The sequence below is a fragment of the Danio rerio genome, chromosome 18 (assembly GCF_049306965.1).
Source record: "Danio rerio strain Tuebingen ecotype United States chromosome 18, GRCz12tu, whole genome shotgun sequence".
NCBI classification, from domain to species: domain Eukaryota; kingdom Metazoa; phylum Chordata; class Actinopteri; order Cypriniformes; family Danionidae; genus Danio; species Danio rerio.
The window spans coordinates 24,426,043-24,450,209 of NC_133193.1; the positions used below are offsets into that span (position 1 = coordinate 24,426,043).

The following is a 24,167-nucleotide window of genomic DNA, read 5'->3' on the forward strand; positions in this document are numbered from 1 at the left end:
GGCCGCTGTGCAAGTAACGTTCTGCTGGTTTCATCTCATTTCCTGCGTAGATGTGCGGACAATGAAGTAGCCTAGAATCAGTAGCGCAATGTGACTTTGGCATAATAGCATGTTATGAGTTAACGGGTCCATTTATTCACTTCAAACATCTTCCTTTTATTGGTAAACGTGTATCGGGGGCTGGCAGTGCATGCGTTTTTTAGTGTCATACACCAGGGTGTGGGGGATGTAGGAGCTGACGTTTCGTTTTGAGGAGGAAGTCTGTGGTCAAGCCGTTTTCTACACTCCTCTCTGCTTTTTTTCCCTCTCCGTGTAGCTGCACTTTAAAAAAAACGTCTGGCTGTCTCTACAGATGTGGAAATCATTTTAGAGAGAGTGTGTGTGTGTGTGTGGGAGGCAGGGCTTCGTTTGTGAAGCGTGGGATTCAGGTCCATATGAGAGTGCGCTGAAGCCTCCCCTTGCCCCAAAGCACCCTGGGAAGGCCTCGGGTTTGGCCCGCTCGTAAATGAAACCCCTGTGCTAGTCAGGCTAGAAATAGCCCAGCAAAAACTGCAAGAACGTGGGACCGCTCATGCATCTAGCAGAAAAACAAACTCGCCCAGCTCCACATCTGACAACGCCTTTCTGCTCCTGTTTTTCGTTTTCTAATATATTCCGGATTATTTATTTACCTTTGCAGAAATACTTTCGAGTGGGATGGACGTTAGAACTGGAAATGTACACTGTGTGTTGCCTAAGTAGTGCACAAGTATGTATAATAGCACGAATAAAGCGCACAGGGTGCGTATCGCGCCTCTGCCTCTAATTGGTCGCATTGATCATTTCCACATGGCTGTTGGTTGCACATCTGCCACTGATGTGTCCCTCCCCCCATGTTTCCCTAGAGAGGTGCATGCTGGGAAACAGGATGTCACCCACTAGGTGGCATGTTAGACTTTGCACTTCCTGTTTTCTAGATCTCCCTATATCTCTGTTTTTGTCTTATCTAGTGTTTTCACAGCCTGTTTAATGCAGACTCCTACAGCGATTAAACCATCAAGTGGAGTTTATCAGCTCTCCCCACTGGGTTGCTGTCATATTTTGAGCTGAAGCAGACAGTGGGGACCGTCTTGTAATCAGAAAATTCTTTATATATAATTTTAGACCCACATTACAAGCTCTGTCTGTCAGTTGCTCCCCCGCTGACAGGTTTTATATGAGTCAGCATGCAGATATTTGGCTGTGAAAGCACAAATAAATTTGCTGCATGCCTCTACATAACCCCCAGGATTCTTAATAAAGTTGGTTAATACATAGAAATTAAAATAAAGGTGGAGATGGAGTGTGTGCAGGATGCCGGAGGACTAGTCATGTGAGTGAGAATACAAGCGCTTATGCATTTCAAAGTAGACTGGCAGACTAGATAAACAAGCTCCTTATGAACTTTCGGTTTAAACTTTGTATTGTAGTTTTCTTTGTAGTAGGCATGTGTATGTATGTTTGTATCAGGGATGTGCACAGGGTCCTGTGAGATTGATTATCGGCTGAGGTGCAAACCCAGCAGGTTAAATGCATCTGTATTGAATCTGCTGATTCAGATCTACTGAATTTGTTTTCTTGTTTGCATTACAACATTACACTTCATTTCGTCTCCAGTTTTAAATTCTCAAACAGTTTATTCCGTAATTTAAGATTGACACAAACACATTTTCAGTCAAACGTACACGTACACATTGTCTGACATTTTCCTCAAATAGTAAACTTCCAGTTCTATGTCATGTTTCAGTCCTTTTTTATTTATTTTTTTTATTTTTAATAAATATCACATGAGCTAGGGAGCAGAATTTATTGAACAGTCTATCAGCTCGATTGCAAATGATGTTAATTTTATATCAACATTTCATTTTTTGTTTTTAGTCTGGCTCATTGCCCCTAAAATATCTGTGTATATTACATATTTCTAATAAAAAAGAAAAGAAAGAAAGAAAGAAAATCAAGAGAAAGAAAGAAAGAAAATCAAGAGAAAGAAAGAAAATCAAGAGGAAAGAAAGAAAATCAAGAGAAAGAATGAAAGTAAATCAAGAGAAAAAAAGAAAGTCAAGAAAAATCAGGAGAAAGAAAACCAAGAGAAAGAAAAAAATCAAGAGAAAGACAGAAAGAAAAAAAAGAAAGAAAGAAAAATCAAGAGAAAGAAAGAAAATTAAGAGGAAAGAAAGAAAGAAAGAAAGAAAGAAAGAAAGAAAGAAAGAAAGAAAGAAAGAAAGAAAGAAAGAAAGAAAGAGAAGCATACAACTTAACAACAGTTGTTTGTTGGGGGGGTGGAGGTAATGATATATGCTATAAAAGCACAATTGCTACAAACAAGAAATTAATAGTGATTAATTGACATTTTAGGCACAATAGTAGTTTTGTTTTGTCTGTTTTGTGGCGTCAATGAAAAATCAGAAGCAAAAATATTCTTGTTCACTGTTTAATGCTCACACTCATTTTCTAAAAATGATGAATTCTGTGGCATTTATTGATTTTTAAAAATAAATGAATAAAAAAACAGAAGTTTTATAACTTATTAGGCATACAAATGGTTTTATATGTAGGATACAGGAGGCTTTGTACTCCACTCTTGTTCCAGTAAAACATCACAAGTGCACAAGGCAGGCTCTGCTATTACAGCCATTGTAGTCTACATATAACATATATATATATATATATATATATATATATATATATATATTTTTTTTTTTGTACAGATGCTTGCATCACATCATTCAAAATTGCAAATGTTAACATTGATTTGTTTATACAAATGCTTTCAAAAAGAAAAGCACTGTGCTTTTTTAAATAAACAAATCTGTATATATTTTTCATTATTTTTCCTCAACAATCAAAGAAATGGGTTACTATTGTACATCTGCATCATGCATCTCTGGCTTATCTTTTAATGCTGCCCTTTTTAAAATTAATTAAACAGTATTTATGTAATTTATGTATATAATTTAATGGTTGATGACTGGACAAAAATAGAATGAAACAAAAAATCCAAAACTCATTTGTGGCATTGCAATGCCTATTGCATTTTTGATTATTTAGAAAAGTGGCTGTAGATTTTTTTTCACATGAATCATCTCTTGAACTGCATCTCAATCATCACAAATACTGCAGAAGACCTATTGGAACCCCCATGGACTCAAGATTCTCACAGAAATCAGTCAAGCTTGATGAAGGAAATATCATGGTTTGAGGTTACATTCATTATGGGGGCTTGCAAAAGATCTGCAGAGTGGAAGGCAACGCCAACTGCCTGAGGTATCAAGACATTTTTGCTGTATATTACTTTACCAACCACAGGAGAGGGCAAATTCTTCAGGAGAATAGCGCTTCTTCTCATACAACAGCCTCCACATCAAAGTACCAGAAACCAAAGAAGGTCAAGGTGCTCCAGGATTGACCAGCCCAGTCACCAGACATGAACATTATTGAGCATGTCTGGGGTAAGATGAAGGAGGAGGCATGGAAGATGAATCCAAAGAATCTTGATAAACTCCAGCAAGAATGCTTTCTTTGCCCCTCCTGATGGCTTTAAGTTATTGGAGTAATTGCAGAGATGTATGGATGCAGTCGTCTAAGCCCATAGGAGTCATACACAATATTAATTATTTTCCACTGCACCATGACTTTGTATTCTTTACTGTACATTATTTCTGTTAAGTGACAAGATTTTTGTCTAAGCAGAGTCAGACCTTACTGTCCTAATTGAGGCATGATCATATTTTGCTTTGTTAAAATAAGCGTAATCCAGAGACCTTTGCCTTTCATATAAGCCACTACTAATACCAAATGATCAACTAGAAGTCAAGTTATTATTTGTTGTTTTTAAAACTTTGATAGGCAACAAGACTTTTGTTTTTATATCTACTAAGTAATATAAATACTGTATATCTAACATGCTTTCACTTTTTTTTTTTTCCCTAAATGGAGGGGGAAACATGTGAAAGCATGTTAGATATACAGTATTACTTACATTACTTACATTATTGCATATTTACATATACGGTTTTAACAATAGTTTGAGTGATTTATATCTGTCTTCAATGCATTTTAAAGGTAATTTACACCTGCCCATCTTTTCAAGTTCACTTATTACTTGTTTCATCTGCTTTCAAAATTACCATATGAAAAAATAAACAAACCCTTAATATTTTGAATGGCGTCTAATGCCATACACTCATCTGCTGGGAGTGACTGAGCAGCTGACAATCAAATGCTAATAATCATCAACACATGTTGAGAATCAGCCCACACACACTCCGTACTCACAGATTTCCCTGTGCTGTGCTGTGCTGTGCTGTGTGTGTGTGTGTGTGTGTGTGTGTGTGTGTGTGTGTGTGTGTGTGTGTGTGTGTGTGTGTGTGTGTGTGTGTGTGTGTGTGCATTTGTAGTTAATAAACTTAATTTGCTATGCACATCATCTCTCTTATAAGTCTCAACACACGGGTACGTACATGTAAACTCAGGGGATGAACAAGTTCAGGCGTCTCTCTCTGACTGCGCCATTGTGTCTATAAAAAAAGAGACAGACTTTGAAGTCGCTCTGACTTAGTCATGGCATAGTAGTGACACACAAAAGACATCAGTGAGACCCACATTTATAAAGCGCAAAAGGTACAGGGATTGTTTACTTGATCTAACAATTGACACAGAGAAAAAGAGAGAAAGAGAGAAAGAGGTAGATGAACACATGCATGTAAACCTGTCTGTCTTGTCTGGGGCCTGTAGGCTGTGTGCAGGGTCCGGGATTGTTTTGGCTGTCTGAATCAAAAGCCTTGGCGGCTGAATTCAATCCCAGTGTTTACTCGTGCTTTCGCACCCCCTCCTGCCTCTGCTTAGCTCCACAAACATACACACACACTCACACAGATCCTCTGTGTCTTATCCTCAGTCACCACACCCTCAGTCGCCGTCTACTGTACCTCCAGTCTTCATCCCTCACACATGTTTATATGGTAAATACTGTAAATGCCTCCCTAAAGATTCCTGATTAATGTCCTTTCAGATTAAAGGCAGGATTAATTTAAGAATTACCACATTTACTTTGATAATGCAGCTTTTTAGTTCACTAAAATTGTCTGGCTTTGTTTAATTTTGTGCAGTGATAATAATAGATTGAAACCTATTGTCAAAAAATTACCTTTACTGCTTGCTCAAACTACTTGTTTAATATTGTTGAGTTGAACCAACACAATACTTAAGTTTTTTTGGGGACAACTTATTTGTGTTTTAGTTCATTCCACTTAAATTTGATTTGTATTAGGACAACATGAAGGAATTATGTGCAGCAGTTTTTTTCAGTGTAATTTGGTAACACTCCACAAAATGGACTCATTTTGTTAACAAAGTAACATTGAGTAGTATACTTTTATAGCACATATTATTCTTTGTTAGGATTAGTTAAAGGTGCTGTAAGTTTTTGACTTTGCTAAAGCTGAAAAATACCATATGTTCGCAGATATCTAAGAAACATGCTAAGTTAACATTCTTGTTTTTCTGAAAAACAATGCTAAAGTCAGATTTTCTGCTTTGAAAATGTCTGTTACGTGCCGGAACTTCTGTCTTTGTTTTGGTTCTTTTAACCTGCCCAATGCCAGTTAAGCCAATTATATTTCAGCACCCTGGGTTACCTTGTTGGAAATCTGCGTATTTCATTTATTCATTCAGAAAGACTCTCAAAGCATGCACTCATGACGAAACGCAACTTCTGGTGGACAGCAGCAGACAAATAAGACTCAGATTTCCACATGAGGTTATTAATTAGCAATATTACAAATGTAAACATTAGGGGAGCAGGCTACATTGTAACCCCGTATCAACACGCTGACACTATGTGACCATTAATTTCAAGTTGTTTATTTTCAAGATCTGAGGTAAACTATCTGCTGCTTTCAGTAGCATGGCAATAAATGTCTTGTAAAATGGCTTTCAAACTCACATTGTTAGCATTTAATACTGAATGAAGTACATGAGGTGTACTTGAGGTGATGATTGTCACTTTTCTGTTGTTCAGCTAAAAAATAGAAGCAGTTTCTAAAATATAATTTTAAGGTGTTGGTTAAAACAAAAACTCCTTTTAATATGGAAAATATTCCTTCTATTGTGTGCAGTTGCTTTTACTTAGAAACCGATTTAAATCAGCCAATTTAAATCAGGCTTGATCATCAGACTCACTCCTGTTGGTCCTCAATCTGGCAACCTGTGCTTGCATTTGTTTTAATTCAGAAATGCAATACCTAGTTCAACCACTGGGTGTTAAACTTACATTCTGCACCTTTAACATGCATTTTTATAATAATTTTGTGACTTGCACTTTGTAGTAATAGATTCCAGAAAATTGTACTCATTCATTTTCGCTTCCGCTTAGTCCCTTTATTAATCTGGAGTCACCACAGTGGAATGAACCGCCAACTTATCGAACATATGTTTTGTGGATGCCCTTCTAACTGCAACCCATTACTGGGAGACCAGACCAGCCCTTTAGCACTGTTGTTCTCGTTCTCTCGAACCCACCCTCCTTCCCTATATTTCTTCGCTTCCCATTCACAATCCTATAACCCTCTCTTCAATGCTAGGTTGAATCGGGGGGTCTAATCACCCAATCAACCTACCTACCTGTTCACTGTTTATGCTCTTACTTCCCTTTTTCTTCATCAGTTTTCTTATCATCCCCTTCATCCCTACATCCCTACAATAAAGTCTAGCTCAAAGTGTTGCTTACTCCATGCCATTGAAACGTAATTTAAATGACACATTAATGTTAATTTGATTCAGCCTAAAAATTTAAGGCAACCAGGAATTAATGTTATCAGTGCTTTTTAAATGAAGTTAATTGTAGGTAACCAATTTATTTATTCATTTATTAATTTATGTTGAATTTTTTAACAGAAAAAGATTAAAAGATAATCAGCCCTGACTCAGCACGAAGGCTGTTTTTCAGCAGGTTCCTGCTCTGCAGAACATAAAAACATACAGACACAACATCTCATCCATTAACGCATGAGGACTGTACAAACAATCACCAAACAGACAAAATAAAAAGAAGCAGGCTACTATCTCAGTGGCTACAGCAATAGTTGACCATCAGATGACGAGCATAGCATTTTTTTAAAAAGTCTTAGTGTTGATATTGTTTTAAGATGTTGTGGGATCTCATTCTAGGCTTTTCTGAATACATAAAAGAAAAATCTCTTTCCATAACAGTTTTTAAAAGCTGGTAATGGCAAACATACATTTGTTGCAGATCTGGTGGAACGATCAGACCTTGTATTAAGTTTTGGTTCCAAAGCACAAAGGGCTGCTGGGGTAGCACTATAGTTAAAATTTGATAGTACAGTTTAAGGTTGACTTTGACTGTTAAAGAAAGATCTGCAGTCTTACTGAGGTACTAATTTTAGACCAGAACATCCACAAAAGTGACCCATAACACAAATGCAGCTACCTATTAATGCCAGCTGCTTTTACCTGGGTCTTTACCAGTCCTTAAGAGGTGACTTGACTACTCATCATCTCCTAGAAATACATAATGAAAAACAGCAGAGGAAGAAAGCAAAAGAACTGCTTTTCTCATATGTCTGCATTGCTGGCTCAACCCCAATGAAAACTGTGTGTTTAGGCTGATGGAGTTATGAATGTTCTTTCTGGATGAAGACCAGAAAGGCTTTTTAAATATATTATTAATGGCTATAAGGCCTGTATTTGTTGGGATGAGAAACTGTTTGAGTTGGACAAATGAGACAGCAAAAAGAATCCCCAAATGATAAAAATACATGAAGGTTGAGATTCATATTCAGCATTTATTTCCGATGTATAGAGCCATTGTACTGTGGTTCTTAGGAAACGGGTGATTTTCCTTTGCGTTTGCTTTCTCTGAGATATTAAATTTCCACTGTGTTTGGAAGCTGGTGATTCCCCAATAGCTTGTTTACATTTTTACTTTGTAATTACTGTAAGATCTTTAAAATTATGTTGACATCCATGGAAAAAATGAAAAGACTGCCTTAAAATTCTATGGATTTATGTTTATATTTATGTGTTGGAGAGTGAAACAAAAGAAATAACATTTCTTTCAGATTAAAAATAAAATATTAAAGGCAAAGTTCACCATTTATAGTTCATCGTTTACTCTCCCTTCATTTGTTACAAACTTTTTTGAGTTTCTGTTGAACACAAATGAAATATTTTGAAGAAACCTAATAACCTTTAACCATTGACTTCTATTGTGTTTGTGTTTTCTACTATGGCTGTGAACAGGTTTTCAGCTTTCTTTAAATATATAGTTTTTTGTCTGTATTCAATAGAAGAATTAAACTTATAAAATTTCAAAACTATTTAAGGGTGAATATAGAGCAGGAGTGGCCAAACTTTTTCTTATGAAGGGCCAAAAACCAAACTTGATTGAGGTTGGCGGGCCAAAGGTAAATATACTAAACTGCTTTACATTAAAATTTCCATGGTAATTTCCTAATTTATTAATATTTAAAATTGTATTATTATTATTTTTCATTTTTCAATGAACTTCTTACAATAAAATTATCAACAATCCCATTTAGATCACAATCTCCATCAAGTAACAATATTTATTCATTCATTTTCTTGTCAGCTTAGTCCCTTTATTAATTCGGGGTCACAGCGGAATGAACCGCCAACTTATCCAGCAAGTTTTTATGCAGCGGATGCCCTTCCAGCCGCAACCCATCTCTGGTAAACATCCACACACACATACACTACGGACAATTTAGCCTACCCAAATCACCTGTACCGCATGTCTTTGGACTGTGGGGGAAACCGGAGCACCCGGAGGAAACCCACGCGAAGGCAGGGAGAACATGCAAACTCCACACAGAAACGCCAACTGAGCCGAGGTTCGAACCAGCGACCCAGCGACATTCTTGCTGTGAGGCGACAGCACTACCTACTGCGCCACTGCCTCGCCTAACAATATTTACTTTAACATAAAAAGCCTGATTCATTTAGAACATTTCACTTAAACATTTAATATCAGCTTGCTTTTTTTTTGTTACTGAATAATTAAACAAACAAACAAAAAGTTATGTTAAATTAAAATTGGTTTTCTCTGTTTTGCCCCATTTGCCTCAACCTTCCCCATCATTCTCCCTCTCTTCCCAGATGGGGTGGCGGGCCAAATCAAAAGTTACTATGGGCCAACTTTGGCCTGCGGGCCCCAGTTTGGTCATCTCTGGTATAAAGTAAATAAAATGTTTTGGGTGATGTATCTCTTTAAGACCAATTATTATTATTATTATTATTATTATTATTATTATTATTATTATTATTATTATTATTATTATTACTATTACTATTACTATTACTATTATTATTATTGTATTTCACAAAATAACTAAAAAAACTGTTGAGTATTCAGGCATTTTTATATTCATTTTTTTTAGACAGTAAATTATGAATATTTTCATTTAAGACTAATGCTGTGTTAACACAAGATGTGGCATGTGAGAATAAATTGTGCTATGCGCGTGTAAATAGACACATGAACATTTTGAGTTTACTCACTTCATTCGAGTGTCAAATTCGCTTCACAATAGACAGATTCTCCTCATAAGTAGGGCTTCAGTCTGCCCGGTGACTCTAGCTTCATTGCTAATTGGCTAACATGAATTTTATTGAGATAGTAGCTGTGCTTTAGGAAGACTGAAAAACAGCATAGGTACATTCAGCGCTGTGTCTCAGTCCATTAGCTCCTTACTGAGGTGCACCCAACTCTGTAAGTTCATCAACTGCTACAGAAACTGTACCTGGATGATGGAGGCTTTCAGCTGTGCTTCAGACAATCATAATCACAGCTCACGTATCAAACACGCAAAACGATCAACTTGCGCCGCTTCATCCACGCAAATCTCATCATCAAAATCAAATCACTGCTGTAGGATGTCTTTTTGTGTCTTTGCGTTGACTTAACATGTAAATCGCTTGTGCTTGATGCACCATCCCACTTATTTTCTTAGCTTCATATTATTGAAACATTTGTTATTTTCATCACCTTTAATTTTCTGTTGAAAAGTAAGCTTTATTATAGAAGTTTTATTTCAAATGTAAAAGAAATATTATGATTTTTTTAATAAAGCAAATATTATCATTTTACTTGTTTTAGCTCATAATAAAATCCAGAGAAAATAAGAAATATATAGATTGTCAGTGCTTTTCCATAGCTGTATGTGAGTATGCACAGTCAACTTCACGATGTAAGTAAAAACCCTGTGTGGTTGAGGATATGATTTCAGTCAGACCGTTGACTTGTGGGCTTCACTGATGTTTAGTTAAACTGCCGCAGAGCTGAGCTGAGCTTTATTTTTCCTACCTGTGTTTTACTGCTGAGGGGGACACAGATCACAGCCTACAGCACATCCTGTAAGGAAACACGGGGAAGGAGTTTCGGGAGGGCAGGTGTGGGGGTGGAAGAGGCATATGGAGCAGAGGGAGGCTGTTTCGAAAGGGAACAGAGTCAGAAAAGTCCTTCACTGCTGACAGGAAAATGCTGTTTCTTCACCTGTGAAACTCTTCTTTCATATCACTTTTATTTGGACTTCTTCATGAAAAAAACATAATTGATTGTTTTATAATCAGATTGCAATCTCATTTTAAATGTCTAAGTGATCTAAGTGTCTAAGTGATTCCTAAATTACCAAAAAGTATAATTATAGCGGATGTTCAGTTCTGCATTCATGCCTCAGTCTTTTACAGTACCATTATTTCTGTCACAAAAAATAAAATGATCATGGATTTCTGAGATGAAAGTTTATGGTTCAGTTATAAACACTGATTTTTAGTTGTGCCTTTGTTTTGTTTTTTGTCCAGTTGTCTATACTACCTTTCTTTGAATGAAGGTCTGTAGCTGGGTTTTCATAACTCTTTATTTGAGCACGTTTTAAAGGTTTGGGAGAGAAATGATAGACATTTTAAATAAAATCCCTCAATTCACACACACACAAAAATAAAACTTCAGTTGGTTTTGGACTACGCTAATAATAATAGATGGAAACAAATTGGCCAAATAAACTCTGACATAGTGAATATTACACTTACATGACTAATCATCAGCTGTCTCGATTATGCTTGCTTAGTTTACTGTTGGTTGCTAGGTTACCAAATACTACAGTGAGCGATTCTAATAACTTGATGGAAATGCACCTAATTCACATTTTTTTAATTCTTGAGTGAACATCACTTCCCTTTTCTGTGAGATTCACTTCATGTTAAGATGGAAGCCTAGATTGGTATGTCAAGATTCATCTCATAGGAGTTTAGGTTTCCTATAAAATTTGAATAAATACTCCTTAAAAATCTTTACGCTGAAAAATATAAGCGGGCACTTTTGCACCCTGTGAGTGTTTTTGACAAGTCATTGAATTAATAATTTAGTCATTTATACAAATAATATATGTTTTTTAATAGACCACAGCAATTAGCAATCTGTCAGAGTTTTTTTTTTTTTTTGACTATTCGGAATTGTCTGAGAATCATAATTAATTTTTTAAACGGATTAAAATTTTTAATATATCCAGTAGCTCCTCCTTATGTTTGTGCCTCTGAGGGTATGCATGTAAAATATATATATATATATATATATATATATATATATATATATTTAAAAAAAATTAAAGACATGTTTTGCACTAACTATTATACTTAAATTGGCAACGCAGTGGCGCAGTAGGTAGGGCTGTTGCCTCACAGCAAGTTCGAGTTGGCGTTTCTGTGTGGAGTTTGCATGTTCTCCTCCCGTTTGTGTGGGTTTCTTCTGGGTACTCCAGTTTCCCCCTCAGTCCAAAGACATGTGGTACAGGTGAATTGGGTGGCAAAATTGTCTGTAGTGTATGAGTGTGAATGTGTATGTATAGATGTTTCCCAGAGATAGGTTGCAGCTGGAAGGGCATGCGCTGCGTAAAACATGTGCTGGATAAGTTGGCGGTTCATTCCGCTGTGGCGACCCCAGATTGATAAAAGGACTAAGCCGAAAAGAAAATGAATGAATTAATAATACTTAAGGCAAAACAATTAAATGATATTAAGCTGGATTATTTGTTCATTTATGTATGTATTTGTTTGTTTATTTATGGCTAAATGGATTTAAATTGGCATCAGTGTGCATGGCAGCACCTCAGCTGCAGTATAATATGCTGTGAATGTAAATGCTACCACTACACCACGACTCCAACAGTATAGTGGTTTATTGAACCATTGATTCTAATAAGACTCTTTGCCTCGTGTCTTTGTTAGTTAGACCTGCAGAGAGGTTGTGGTTTATCTTTTGATTTTGGTAAATATTTCATTAGTGTCATTCATAATAGTGGCCTTTTAGTGGTTGTACAACAGCAAACATCTCCAGGCAAGAGCTACAATTGTGTTTATACATCTGTGGTGAGTCCACTTGGATATTTTAGCAAAAAACTATTTGTTTTCATTCATAGAGAGTTAGACATCTTCTTTCATCAGTAACGCAGACATTTGTGTAGACATAACATAGGCAGATCTGGTTCATTAATGGAAACACCATATCATTCAGACATCATTATTTTTGATGTAACCATGAACATGTGGCCAGCTATATATCAACATCAGTTTTTTTTTTTTTCATTTGAGAGTCAAACCACTTTTAATAAAGTGCAACAACTGCAAATTTCAGTATAATAAGGTAAGGCAGATGATCATAAAATAAGGCCATTTTTATTAAAAGCCTAAAAGGGACAGTAGTACAAAAAGGTGCTGTTTCAAAAATTGCTGGGTTGTTTCATTCCAAAATTAGGTAAAACATGAACAAACCTAAATATTGGAAAAATATTTAAGTAAAAAAAACATATTTCCTTAACCTATTGTTTTTTTTTTATTCCCATTTTACCAAAATTGTTCCACTGGAACATAAAAGTATAAAAGTGTCACAAAAGTAAATAAAAAAATTTAAAAATTATTCATCGAAATATTGTGAACATTTGCTTTAAAATGTAATGTTTAGCAAGGCATTTCACTAATAATTTTTTTCAAATGTAGTTTTTATATATTTATAGTCGAAAATGTATTCAAAAATCTTCATAGAACATGATTTTTGCATAATATTTTAAAGATTTTTGGCATGAACAAAAAAATCTATAATTATCACCCATAGATTATATTTTTGACTTTGCCAAGTCCATGGAAAACAAATAATATGTCATTTAAACTGGCATTTAACAATCTTCGATGTACAGATTTTGGCACAAATTGTCTTGTATAGTTTCCAGAGATGTTTTAAATTGGCAAGTTTATTTTCATGTGCATTCTTCTCCTATTTAATTTTAAAGTGTGTTTATTTATGCTATTGATTTTCAATATAAATTCATATGTTATGTACACAAATACATGGTAACATGTTATTAAATAGTTATGTTTAATAAAATAGTGTTTTATTTGAAAGTCTTCTTCAATCTTAAAAATTCAATGATATTAGGTTTTTACTTTGTAATTTCAGAGGAAAAGTAGTTTAAACTTTTGTTAGACTAAAAATACCAAATTATTCAGCAAGCATGCATACATTTATCAATAAAATACCATACTGCAAATTGTTTCAGCTCAGATTTAGGTAGAATATGGCCAAAGTAATTTTTTAAGTTGTAAGGCCATGTTTTAGCCAAATTTGGGTTGAAACAACCTAGCATTTTTGTGTATAAAAATATACACACAAATGCAATTGAGTTGGTCCAACATGATTTTATCAAATAAAAGTTTAAATACATTTGTATTTTCATTTAACTTTAACTCAAGGGTCTGATAAGACGTCATATGTCTATCATGTGTTGCACATTTTTAAGTTATCCTAAATCATTGGTCTCAAACTCCATTTCTGGAGGGCTGCAGCTCTGCACAGTTTTTCTCCAGCCTGTATCAGACACAGGTGATCCAACTAATCAAGGTGTTTAGGACTACTCTGGAACACCTTGATTATTTGTATCAGCTGTGTTAAGGGCGTTACACACTGGATGCGCCGTTCAACAGTTGGAAGTGTCGCACACCAGACGCGCACATTTGCATGCTGTTAAAAATGCTCTGTGATGTGGCAGAAGTATGAACAGTGTCCTGAGTCGTGGCTGGGCGCCGCGGACAGCCGCCGACTTGCATCGCTGGTGTGTATACCCTGATAAAACCCTATGTTTAGGATTCTGAAATGAATGGCGATGCACATCTGCGAGCAGCGTTATGGTGTGTGACCTGCTTTAGAATAAGTTTGGAGCAAAACTGTGCAGAGCTGCAGCCCTCCATAAAAAGAGTTTGAGACCTATGTCCTAAATCAGGGATGACCAAACCCGGTCCTGGAAGGGCCAGTGTTCTGGAGAGTTTAGCTCCAACCCTAATCAAACACACATGAACCAGCTAATCAAGCCCTTACTAGATAAACTAGAAACTTCCTGACAGGTGTGTTAAAGCAAGTTGGAGATAAACTCTCCAGGACAGCGGCCCTCCTGGACTGAGTTTGAACACCCCTGTCCTAAATAAACTAAGTGAGCCATTTTTAAGCATATGAGTTGACTGAACATAAACATTTTTTTTTAAATTAAGTGGCCAAAGAAATAATGAGAATTGTGTCACGGCTCATTTTAAATAGGTAGTTTGAACAAGCAGCATATCATTCATATCTATTTATCAGAGAAAAAATAGTGCTTTTCTCAAAAACATTAGACAGTTCTCTAAAATAATAAAGAGATATGTAGCTTGAGCATCAAATGAGCAAATAATTTCTGAAGGATTATGTGACATTAAAGCAAAATTCTTGCATTAGAGGAATAAATTAAAGTCATATAAAAACAAAATGCACCCATGATGTGCATTACACACTTCTGTACATAGCATGAATTTAATAAATGTCCCTTTTATTCGCAAATATATAAAATTAGTATTCAATAAATGAATTGCTGAGCTATTTTTATAGCAGACAGCATTCATGTCAATGTGGTGAATTTAGTGGGTATGAAACCAGGGCAAACAGTCTCTGAACTGACTCCAACACACATACACACACACATACACTAACATTTAAAGGACGGCAGTAAAGTCAGACAAAGCTGGTGTTGTGTCTGCTCTGCTGGAGTGTGTTTGTCTGGCCGGTCACTTGACTATCCAACACCACTAGCCAATATTCCTGTGTTTTTGGGCACGTTGGAACTTCGCTCCTATCTGGCGACTGGCGTTGTTTTTGGCGGGTTACGCAGAGGATACGTGAATATGTGTCTGCATTTATAGCTGGCCTCTTTCACTGCAGTTACAGAAATAAACAGCACCCACAGGCTGACAGACTGCACGCTTTTGTCTCAGGCCGGATTCCTCAGTGGCAGAGATGTGATATTCCTGTGGCTCGGGGCCAGACAGACGCTCATATACCCTCCTGTCTCCACATTCTCAACATCTCTCTCACTCTTTGTCCACCTTGTCTTATACATAGTCCCTTATACATGGTCTGAGTCTCACACACGGATGCAATCATGTGCACTCGTCAGTATAAATAAATTCAGACAGGCTTTGCTTGTCTCTGCATCGGTGTACCCTTACTCTACTACGCTGGCCTCTATAAATAAACACTCTCATCACAGGAAGCAAACACTGGAGGCTGCCATACAGTCTTTGGCTGAGGGAGAACAGGACGTAATGGTTATGGCAGGACTCTGAAGGTGAACAGGGTTAAAAAAAAAAATTACAAATCATTAACACGGTACTTCCTGTTTATTAATTGCATTATGGATTCCAAACATTTTTTTGTATTACAAATTTTATGAAATGTTTAGATCTGAAAATGTGGAATTATTTTTTATTAATAAATTTGTATGAGTTCATTTGCATTCTCCTGAAGCACAAAAAGCTGAACCTAGGATGTTCAATGTTGATGTTCAAATTTTTTGTTAATTTTTCTAGCATTATTTTATTTATTTATTTAGTTTTGACATAATACCATCCAAGATTTAAACAGAGTGAATTTAAAGACACTTACTTTATAGATTAGAAATTCTATAAACAGCCAGAAACCAGTCATCTCAGACTGGTTTCTTGAACATGACAATGAGTTCACTGTACTCAAATTGCCTCACCATAACTCTAATAGAGCACCTTTGGGATGTGGTGGAAGAGGAGATTCGCATTATGAATGTGCTGTCGACAAATCTGCAGCAACTGCGTAATGCTATCATGACAATATGGAGCAAAATCTCTGTGGAATATTTCCAGTACCTTGTTGAATCTATGCCACGAAGGATTAAGGCAGATCTGAAGGCAAAAGGGGTGCAACTCTGTACTAGTAATGTGAATCTAATAAAGTGGCTAGTGAGTGTATATATTTTTTGTATAATCAGGCTAATTCTGTTATCATTTCTCTCTGTAAGCACTTTCAGAATATAGATATGAATAAAACCGTAAAGTTTAGTGTATGGAAGTGCTGGTTAAGTGGAGATTTATGGCTCAGTACTAAAGACAAAACTCATTTTGAGAAAACAAAATGTCAAGTATATGTATTTTGAAATCTACAGACACAAATCGATAAATTGCTTAAAAGTGTATTTTGTATGTTTTTTTGAAATTAGATCAAAGAATTAGATTACCGCTTTTTACAATTTAAAGGTGCTTTTAAACCATTGTTTTTGACTTCAGTGTTTTGTGTGTGTTGGGGTATTTTCAGTTTTGAAGCCATTCTCTGCCAGACGTTTGACTGAGCAACTTACAAAGTGTTTTACAATTCAAATTAGCCATTGTCCAGCCGGCTGTGATGTGGAGAGGGGGTTTTCAAATGTGGAGTAGGTGGTTATGACATTTCACCTGTATTTCGCCTGTGTTGTCTGTGTGGACAGACTAGAGTTTGGGAGAGTTCGTTGTAATTGCTAAATGTTGTCATTGTTTGATGAATAAGTAATAAAGTATGTTTGTAAGATAAAGAAATAGAAAATTCTTTAAAATAATAATTGTTTTTTGTGATTTTAATATTAAATTAAAAACCTGGATGATAAATGAATTATGATAAGGCAGATTTTTTTTTTATTACATTTATTTATTACTTTTTGTGTCATTTATTTCGATTCTGGAGAAACATTTTTAGTTTAATTTGTAAAGACATAATAATAAAATTTTGTTAAATGAATGAACTACAATATGCCAACCACTTTTTATTAAAAATCTATATTTTAAGAATTAGGATTGAAGCAGTGGCGCAGTATGTAGTGCTGTCGCCTCACAGCAAGAAGGTTGCTGGTTCGAACCTAAGCTCGGCTCAGTTGGTGTTTCTGTGTGGAGTTTGCATGTTCTCCCTGCATTTGCGTGGGTTTTCTCCAGGTGCTCCAGTTTCCCCCACAGTCCAAAGACATGCGGTACAGGTGAATTGGGTAGGCTAAATTGTCCATAGTGTAAAAGTGTGTGTGTATGTGTGTGTGGATGTTTCCCAGAAATGGGTTGCGTCTGCAAGGGCATCCGCTGTGTAAAAATGTGCTGGATAAATTGGTGGTTCGTTCCGCTGTGGCGACGCCAGATTAATAAAGGGACTAAGCCGACAAGAAAATGAATGAATGAATTTTCAATCAATTTTTAAATATAAATAAAATGTTTAGTTAAATATGTTTTAAAATTAATAAATAGATTCACACTAAATCAAAAAGTGTCTGATTACTGACCCAGATATCAGTCACCAGATATCACCATTTTCCCACCTTTTTTCCCTTCAAAAACCTTTAAAAGCAACAATACAGAATTCTTTTTATGAATATTGATTGTTATCGCGCTATGTGTGTACATCATATCAACCACACTAACCAAGTATGCGTGTACATGTATGTGTGCAGGTGTACCTGAAGGCTCCTATGATCCTGAACGGAGTATGTGTGATCTGGAGAGGCTGGCTTGATCTTCACCGTCTGGATGGCATGGGTTGTCTGGAATATGATGATGAGAGAGCACAGGTACAGCAAAATATCTCGTGCTGTCAAACTGCATCTCACGTATATCAGAAATGACTGACCGCTGCCTGGCTTTGTGTTTGTTTGTGTGTCTATACACAGCATGAGGACGCTTTAGCCCAGGCTGCTTTTGAGGAAGCCCGCAGGAGGACTCGTGATTTCGAGGACAGGGATCGCTCGCACCGAGAGGACTTGGAGGTGAGAGCTGGAGTGAGTGAGTAAGGATGAGTGAAGGTTTTGATTGGGTAATGCATGATTAAGGCGAGACACTGCAGGAAAAACACTGTTGTTTAATATTTTTTGTTTAAGATTTTCGTTAACTTATTAATTTATTATTAATTTGTATATAGTTTTATATACTTATTTTTTATTAATTATACTTTTATAAAGTGTTACATAGTGAAAATGAAATGTAGTTATGAGTGTTATTTTTACTGCATTTTTTGTGTCTGTAGATTTCAGTAAATGTTTCTTTGAAGGCTTTTCTCAAAATGCATAGCTTCACCTGTACTGAATAATAAATCTGAAATTCAGCTGCAAATAAATAGAGCAGAATTTATAATTTGTATGCATATCTACAGTATATTATGAAGCTTTGTATTAAGGGTTGTGCTCATAAAGTTTGTTTATTGAATTATATGGTGAATGGATTCCCAAAATCCATTCTTTAAAAGCATTTGCCTCTAATATGTCTAACAAAGAAATTAAACCAGAAATTTAGAAAAAAAAAAAAATTAAATAATAATTTTTTAATAATGCATTGTTTCTCATCCACGTTCCAGGAGAACCACCAACTCTGCACATTTTTCATGTATCCTTAACCAAACACACTTGATTCAGATCATTGGCTCATTAGCTGAGACTAAAAGACCTATAATGGGTTTGGCAGACAAAAGAGACATGTAAACTTTATAGTGTTGGTTGTCCTCCAGGAACATGGTTGAGAACCACTAAAATGATACAAATTGATTGGATATTTATTGACAAAAATTTATAAAACGTATAGTTTTAAAAAAGTTAGCAATTCTTAGAGGGATAGTTAACCCAAAACCGAAAATGTTGTCATCATTTACTCGACGTTCACTTGTAACAAACCTCTTCTGTTGAACACAATACAAGTTAATAAATGTAAGAAAGCAGTAACAACTGACTTCCATAGTGTTTGTTTTTCCTACTATGGAAGTCAATGGTTACTGGTTTCATTACATTCTTCAAAATATATTCTTTGTGTTCAACAGAAGAAAGAACTCATAAAGGTTTGGAACGACTTGAGTGAGAGTCAATAAGTGAGTATAATTTCATTTTTGAGTGAACTATCCCTTTAATATAATCAATCATCTATGGAGGTATGGTGATAACTGTAAATTATTGATTCTACCCTATTCACCTGCAGTTTCTTGCCTTAAAATACAATACAGTACAGTCTTTTGTTTTAGTTATGATGTGTGTGGAGTGTGTGTTTGTGTTTATATATTGTGTGTATGTATACATGTGTTTTTCCACTTGTGCATGTATGATACTTTTGTATGTGCTTTTTTTGCATATTCTTTACCTAATATTTCTTGCTAATATTTTGATTGACAGCCACTACCAAAATGTCTGATGCTGTAAGGAGCAGTTCACTGACAAAAAAAAACAAAACAAATAATAATAATAATAATAATAATAATAAAAATAAATAATACACAATTTTAGTAGCTCACGAGCGGGGGGATGATGATGTGGTGCCATCGGCATCTTTTTTTTCTTTCTTTTTTTCTGTCTTTTTTAGTTATCAATCAAAGCTGAAGTGGTAGTGTGAATCTGACAAAATCATATCTAGATAATTTTTCATAAACATAGTACTTTGTGTAAAGAAATGAAGCCTATTTTTAGGAAATTTTAGCATTGTCACATTATTTATTCATGACAACTGAGCACATTTTCCTCTGAAACCTGTCATTATTACTATAATGCATGTGGACATTTTACTTCTTTTTATTATAATTGTCATTAATCCTGTCATGTATGTATTTTTTATGAAATTGTAACAAAAGACAATGTGCCAATTTTAAAATTAAAGAATTAATAGACTATTAATTTATTTGTTAATTTTTTACATTACTAATGAAGCCTTGTTCTGCATTATAATAAAAAACTGATGTCTAAAATGATGGCGTACTGAATTCTTAATTATGACAAACTACAGTATGTTGAGATCATGACTTTAGAAGACTTAAAATATCTTGATTATGACATAATTCTGTATTTTGAAATTAATATTTTCACATTTTATCTCATTGTGACTTTTAGGACTCTATTTTTGCAATCTAGACGCAACATCTAAAGCGCATGGAGGAAAAGCATAAAGGGTGTGTCTAAATCAACTTTTGTTATTTTAAGGACAGAAAAATTACATTTCCACTGCGGTGCATTATCTAACAAGGTTGTGCTTATTCTCTTAATGAGTTATGAGTGTGTTTGACGTTTAGTTGGCATTTCTGTGTGGAGTTTGCATGTTCTCCCTGCATTTGCATGGGTTTCCTCCGGGTGCTCCGTTTTCCCCCACAGTCCAAAGACATGTGGTACAGGTGAATTGGGTAGACTAAAATGTCCGTAGTGAATGAGAGTGAATGTGTGTGTATAGATGTTTCCCAGAGATGGGTTGTAGCTGGAAGGGCATCCGCTGCGTAAAAACATGTGGAGGATAAGTTAATAGTTAATTCCGCTGTGGCGACCCCAGATTAATAAAGGGACTAAGCCGACAAGAAAATGAATAAATGAATGAATAATAATAATAATAATAATAATAATAATAATAATAATAATAACATTATACAAAAGCAAATTGTCATGAATAAACTGAAAAAAGCTTGGAGGCATGGAAGCAGTGGTTTTTATATTTATGTAGAAAATATTATATTTTAATCGCTTTATTCTTTTTCACTTGTAAAGATATTTGTATATTGTGTTATATCATGTATGTATTAAGCAATGTCTAGTCGTTTAGGGCACACAACTAACACGCTCTGCGCTGGACTTTAGACCTGCTTTCAGCTAGTCAAATGCGCAGTCTATTTTGGTTGTTCAAAATAGCAACGTGCCAACAATGCCCCTAACACACCACTGTTCTAGACCGGCACACCCATGAGTCCACAAAGTGGCACAAATGAATTTAATATTTAAGGAGCGTGGAGCAAAGCAGGAAAATTGGGGTTAAATAGCAACAAATGGCGCCAAACACGTCTTGCGCCTTATTTCTGCTGAGTGAGTGATAGGGCCCTTAAAGTCATAATGTGAACTTGGTTATAATTCCAACATAGTTCTATATCTCATATTTATGTCATAATATTGAGAAATCATTTTTTTTTACCAAATATTATAATTATGAATTTAAATAGTATATTTTTGACAGTAAGTTATTATTTAAGTAAGTAATTAAGGTCCTAATTTAGACTTCATCATGATCCTGACTTAATTATATAATGTTCATAAGCTTTATGCATTTTGTTTCTTCATGGTGTAAGTTTTTTCAAATATAACAGCCAGTAATATATACTAATAATTTTAATATTGTGTGCCTTATTGTCATGGAACGATTTTTTTCATCTTTATGAAATTTTAATATAATTAATTTTAACCTAAAGAGCTCATATAATATTCAAAGTCGATACATTATCAAACATTATTCCCACTTTAATATTTTTCTTTGACATTTAATTGTTTATTTTTTTTTACATCAGAAAGTAGTTGTGCATTGTGTCTCCTTTCGAAAGTGCACTGCAGGATCAGGTAAACACGTGCGTTTCTGTCTGTTCTCTGATGTCTTGAGAGCTCTTGACGTGGCTAAACAGCTTGTCTGGGGCGCTACTGATTTGATCACTTGTCATTTAGCAGATGCCGATGGCACAGCTCAATCATTTAATAACTCAGGAGGTAAGACAACAATTTAGGATTTCATGTAGTGAACTGCTGCCTTGATTTTTTCTGTTTACTGTAAATCATTCAAAGCCAAAGCATAATGAAGGAGGGCATGTGTGTTTGGTAGCATTTTTGTACTGTACGCATGCATGCATTCATGTACTCTTGTGTGACTTTGTGTATGTGTAAGCTATTGAAGTGCTTTACATGTTACTCATGGCTTAGTGCATGAAGTGTCTTTGCATTGTAAGTCCTCAAATATAATCATTCTACAATCAATCCAAACAGCGCTCTTAAGATGAAAACCAAATTGTGTTTTTTAGGACCCTGTGGCATCAAAAATCTGGGACTGATGGCCTTCAAGGACCAGGGTCTGTCTCCTCTGCTTCTCTCTATCCTTGTGTCATGCACTAAACTGTGTCTGTGTCTGTAAGTGTGTGTACGTGAGTGTGTGTTTCCCAAGAGCATGTGCATGGAAGAGCACCTTATGTATTCCTCTGTGTGTGTGTGTGTTAGAGTGTTAAATGTGTCTACATTGTGGGTAGGTGTGTGTTTCTTTAAAGTGCCCCTGATATGCTATTTTAAAATAGTTTTAAAGGTCATCTACAATAATAACGCCCAATGTTAAAAAACACTAGTTTTATAACTTCTACTCCCTCACATTGTCTAATTTAGTTCGTTCAAAGATCGGAGCTGCGTCAGTAATCGCATACTAGTCTGGTAGGTACTACATTTGAATGTAAATTTACTTTACAGACATTAGAAAAGTATGTTCCACATATATAGTATGAATATGAGTAGTATAAATAGAATTTGGACGCACTGTCATTAATCATTATCACATGACCTAACCGTATCATTTGCATCGCTTTGCTCCCATTTATAAGTTCTCTCCTATGGCCTTAAGACAGTAAACTGTCCATTGTGCACTTTAGAATCTTGCAGAAATTAGTAAGACGTCCAAGTACTTCATACCTACTGTTTTTCCAATGCTATGAATTCAGACAGCTTACTTACTTTTTTCTACACACTATGTATTATAGAAGAAGTCTACAATTTTGGATGCACCGATGGTCTCTGTAATCCAGGGGTGCCCAAACCTTTTCATATGAAAAATACATTTGATTGCAATATTTTTGATAGTCGTTGGCCGCAGATAAATATACCAAACTATTTTACATTAAAGTTGCTATAGGGTAATTTCCTAAACCATTTTATAATATTTAAAAATAAATATAAAATATTATTTCAATGGTATTAACTAATGCAGTATAACTTTTTAGTTATAACTTATTATAATAAAAACACAATCTGCCTTTGCTGTGATTTGCTCACCAAAGTCCTCTTTCCATTGGGTGACAATATGTACATTTTAAACTAAATTTGATTAATTTCTACCATTTAAATTTAAATATTTCATTTCAGTTAGCTTTTTTTGTAGCTTAACAATGATACAAACAAATAAAAGGTTAAATTAAACATGTAATGGCAGTCTTTAAACCATCCTCTCTTCAGATGGCATCATGGGCCAAATCAAAGGTTACCATGTGCCAACTATGGCCTGCAGACCCTAGTTTGGGTATCTCTGATCTAAACCCTGCTTATCCTGCTTTGCTCTGATTTTCAGAGCCTGCTTTGCTCTGATTTGAAGATAGTCCATTAATTAGTCTACCACTTAAAGCTAGTTTGGATGAATACCTTTTATTTAAGATATTATATCAAATATAAGATGTTTTATATCTTTCTGTATCTTTTTATGTGGCTTATTATTATACAGTTTTGATAATTATCAATGTACTTTGTTAATAAAATCATTGAATTAGTGCACTTTTTAACAACAGATCCCATAATCCGCTTGTTATGTGTGACGTCATGCAAAGGGGCTTTCGGGTCCAAGCACTCTATCAAACTGTATGGGGAGACTCATCAAATAGTAATAATAAACATTTATTGAGTGAAGTAATACTTTAGAAAATCACAATTGCAATATATACAGTTGAAGTCAAAATTATTAGCCCCCCCTTTGATTTTTTTTCGCTTATTTAAATATTTCCCAAATTATGTTTATCAAGGTAAGGAAATTTTCACAGTATGTCTGATAATATTTTTTCCTTCTAATGAAAGTCTTATTTGTTTTATTTTGCTTAAATAAAAGCAGTTATTAATTTTTTAATACACCGTTTTGAGGACAAAATTATTAGCCCCTTTAAGCATTTTTTTTTCCGATAGTCTACAGAACAAATCATCATTATACAATAACTTACCTAATTACCCTAACCTGCCTAGTTAACCTAATTAACCTAGTTAAGT

General features: G+C 35.1%; 1 protein-coding gene across 12 annotated transcripts in view; it reads left to right on the forward strand.

The window, feature by feature from the left end:
* The window catches only part of cbfb (core-binding factor subunit beta), a 78,621-nt gene that overhangs the window by 39,910 nt on the left and 14,544 nt on the right, over positions 1–24,167 (forward strand). For 2 of the 12 annotated variants that reach the window (XM_005159048.5, XM_021467588.2), the window contains exons 4-7: positions 17,844–17,960; positions 18,060–18,155; positions 21,831–21,872; positions 22,181–22,228. In XM_005159048.5, the coding sequence (XP_005159105.1) occupies positions 17,844–17,960; positions 18,060–18,155; positions 21,831–21,872; positions 22,181–22,210 (285 nt within the window). In that variant the 3' untranslated portion in view covers positions 22,211–22,228. 12 annotated transcript variants of the gene reach the window in all.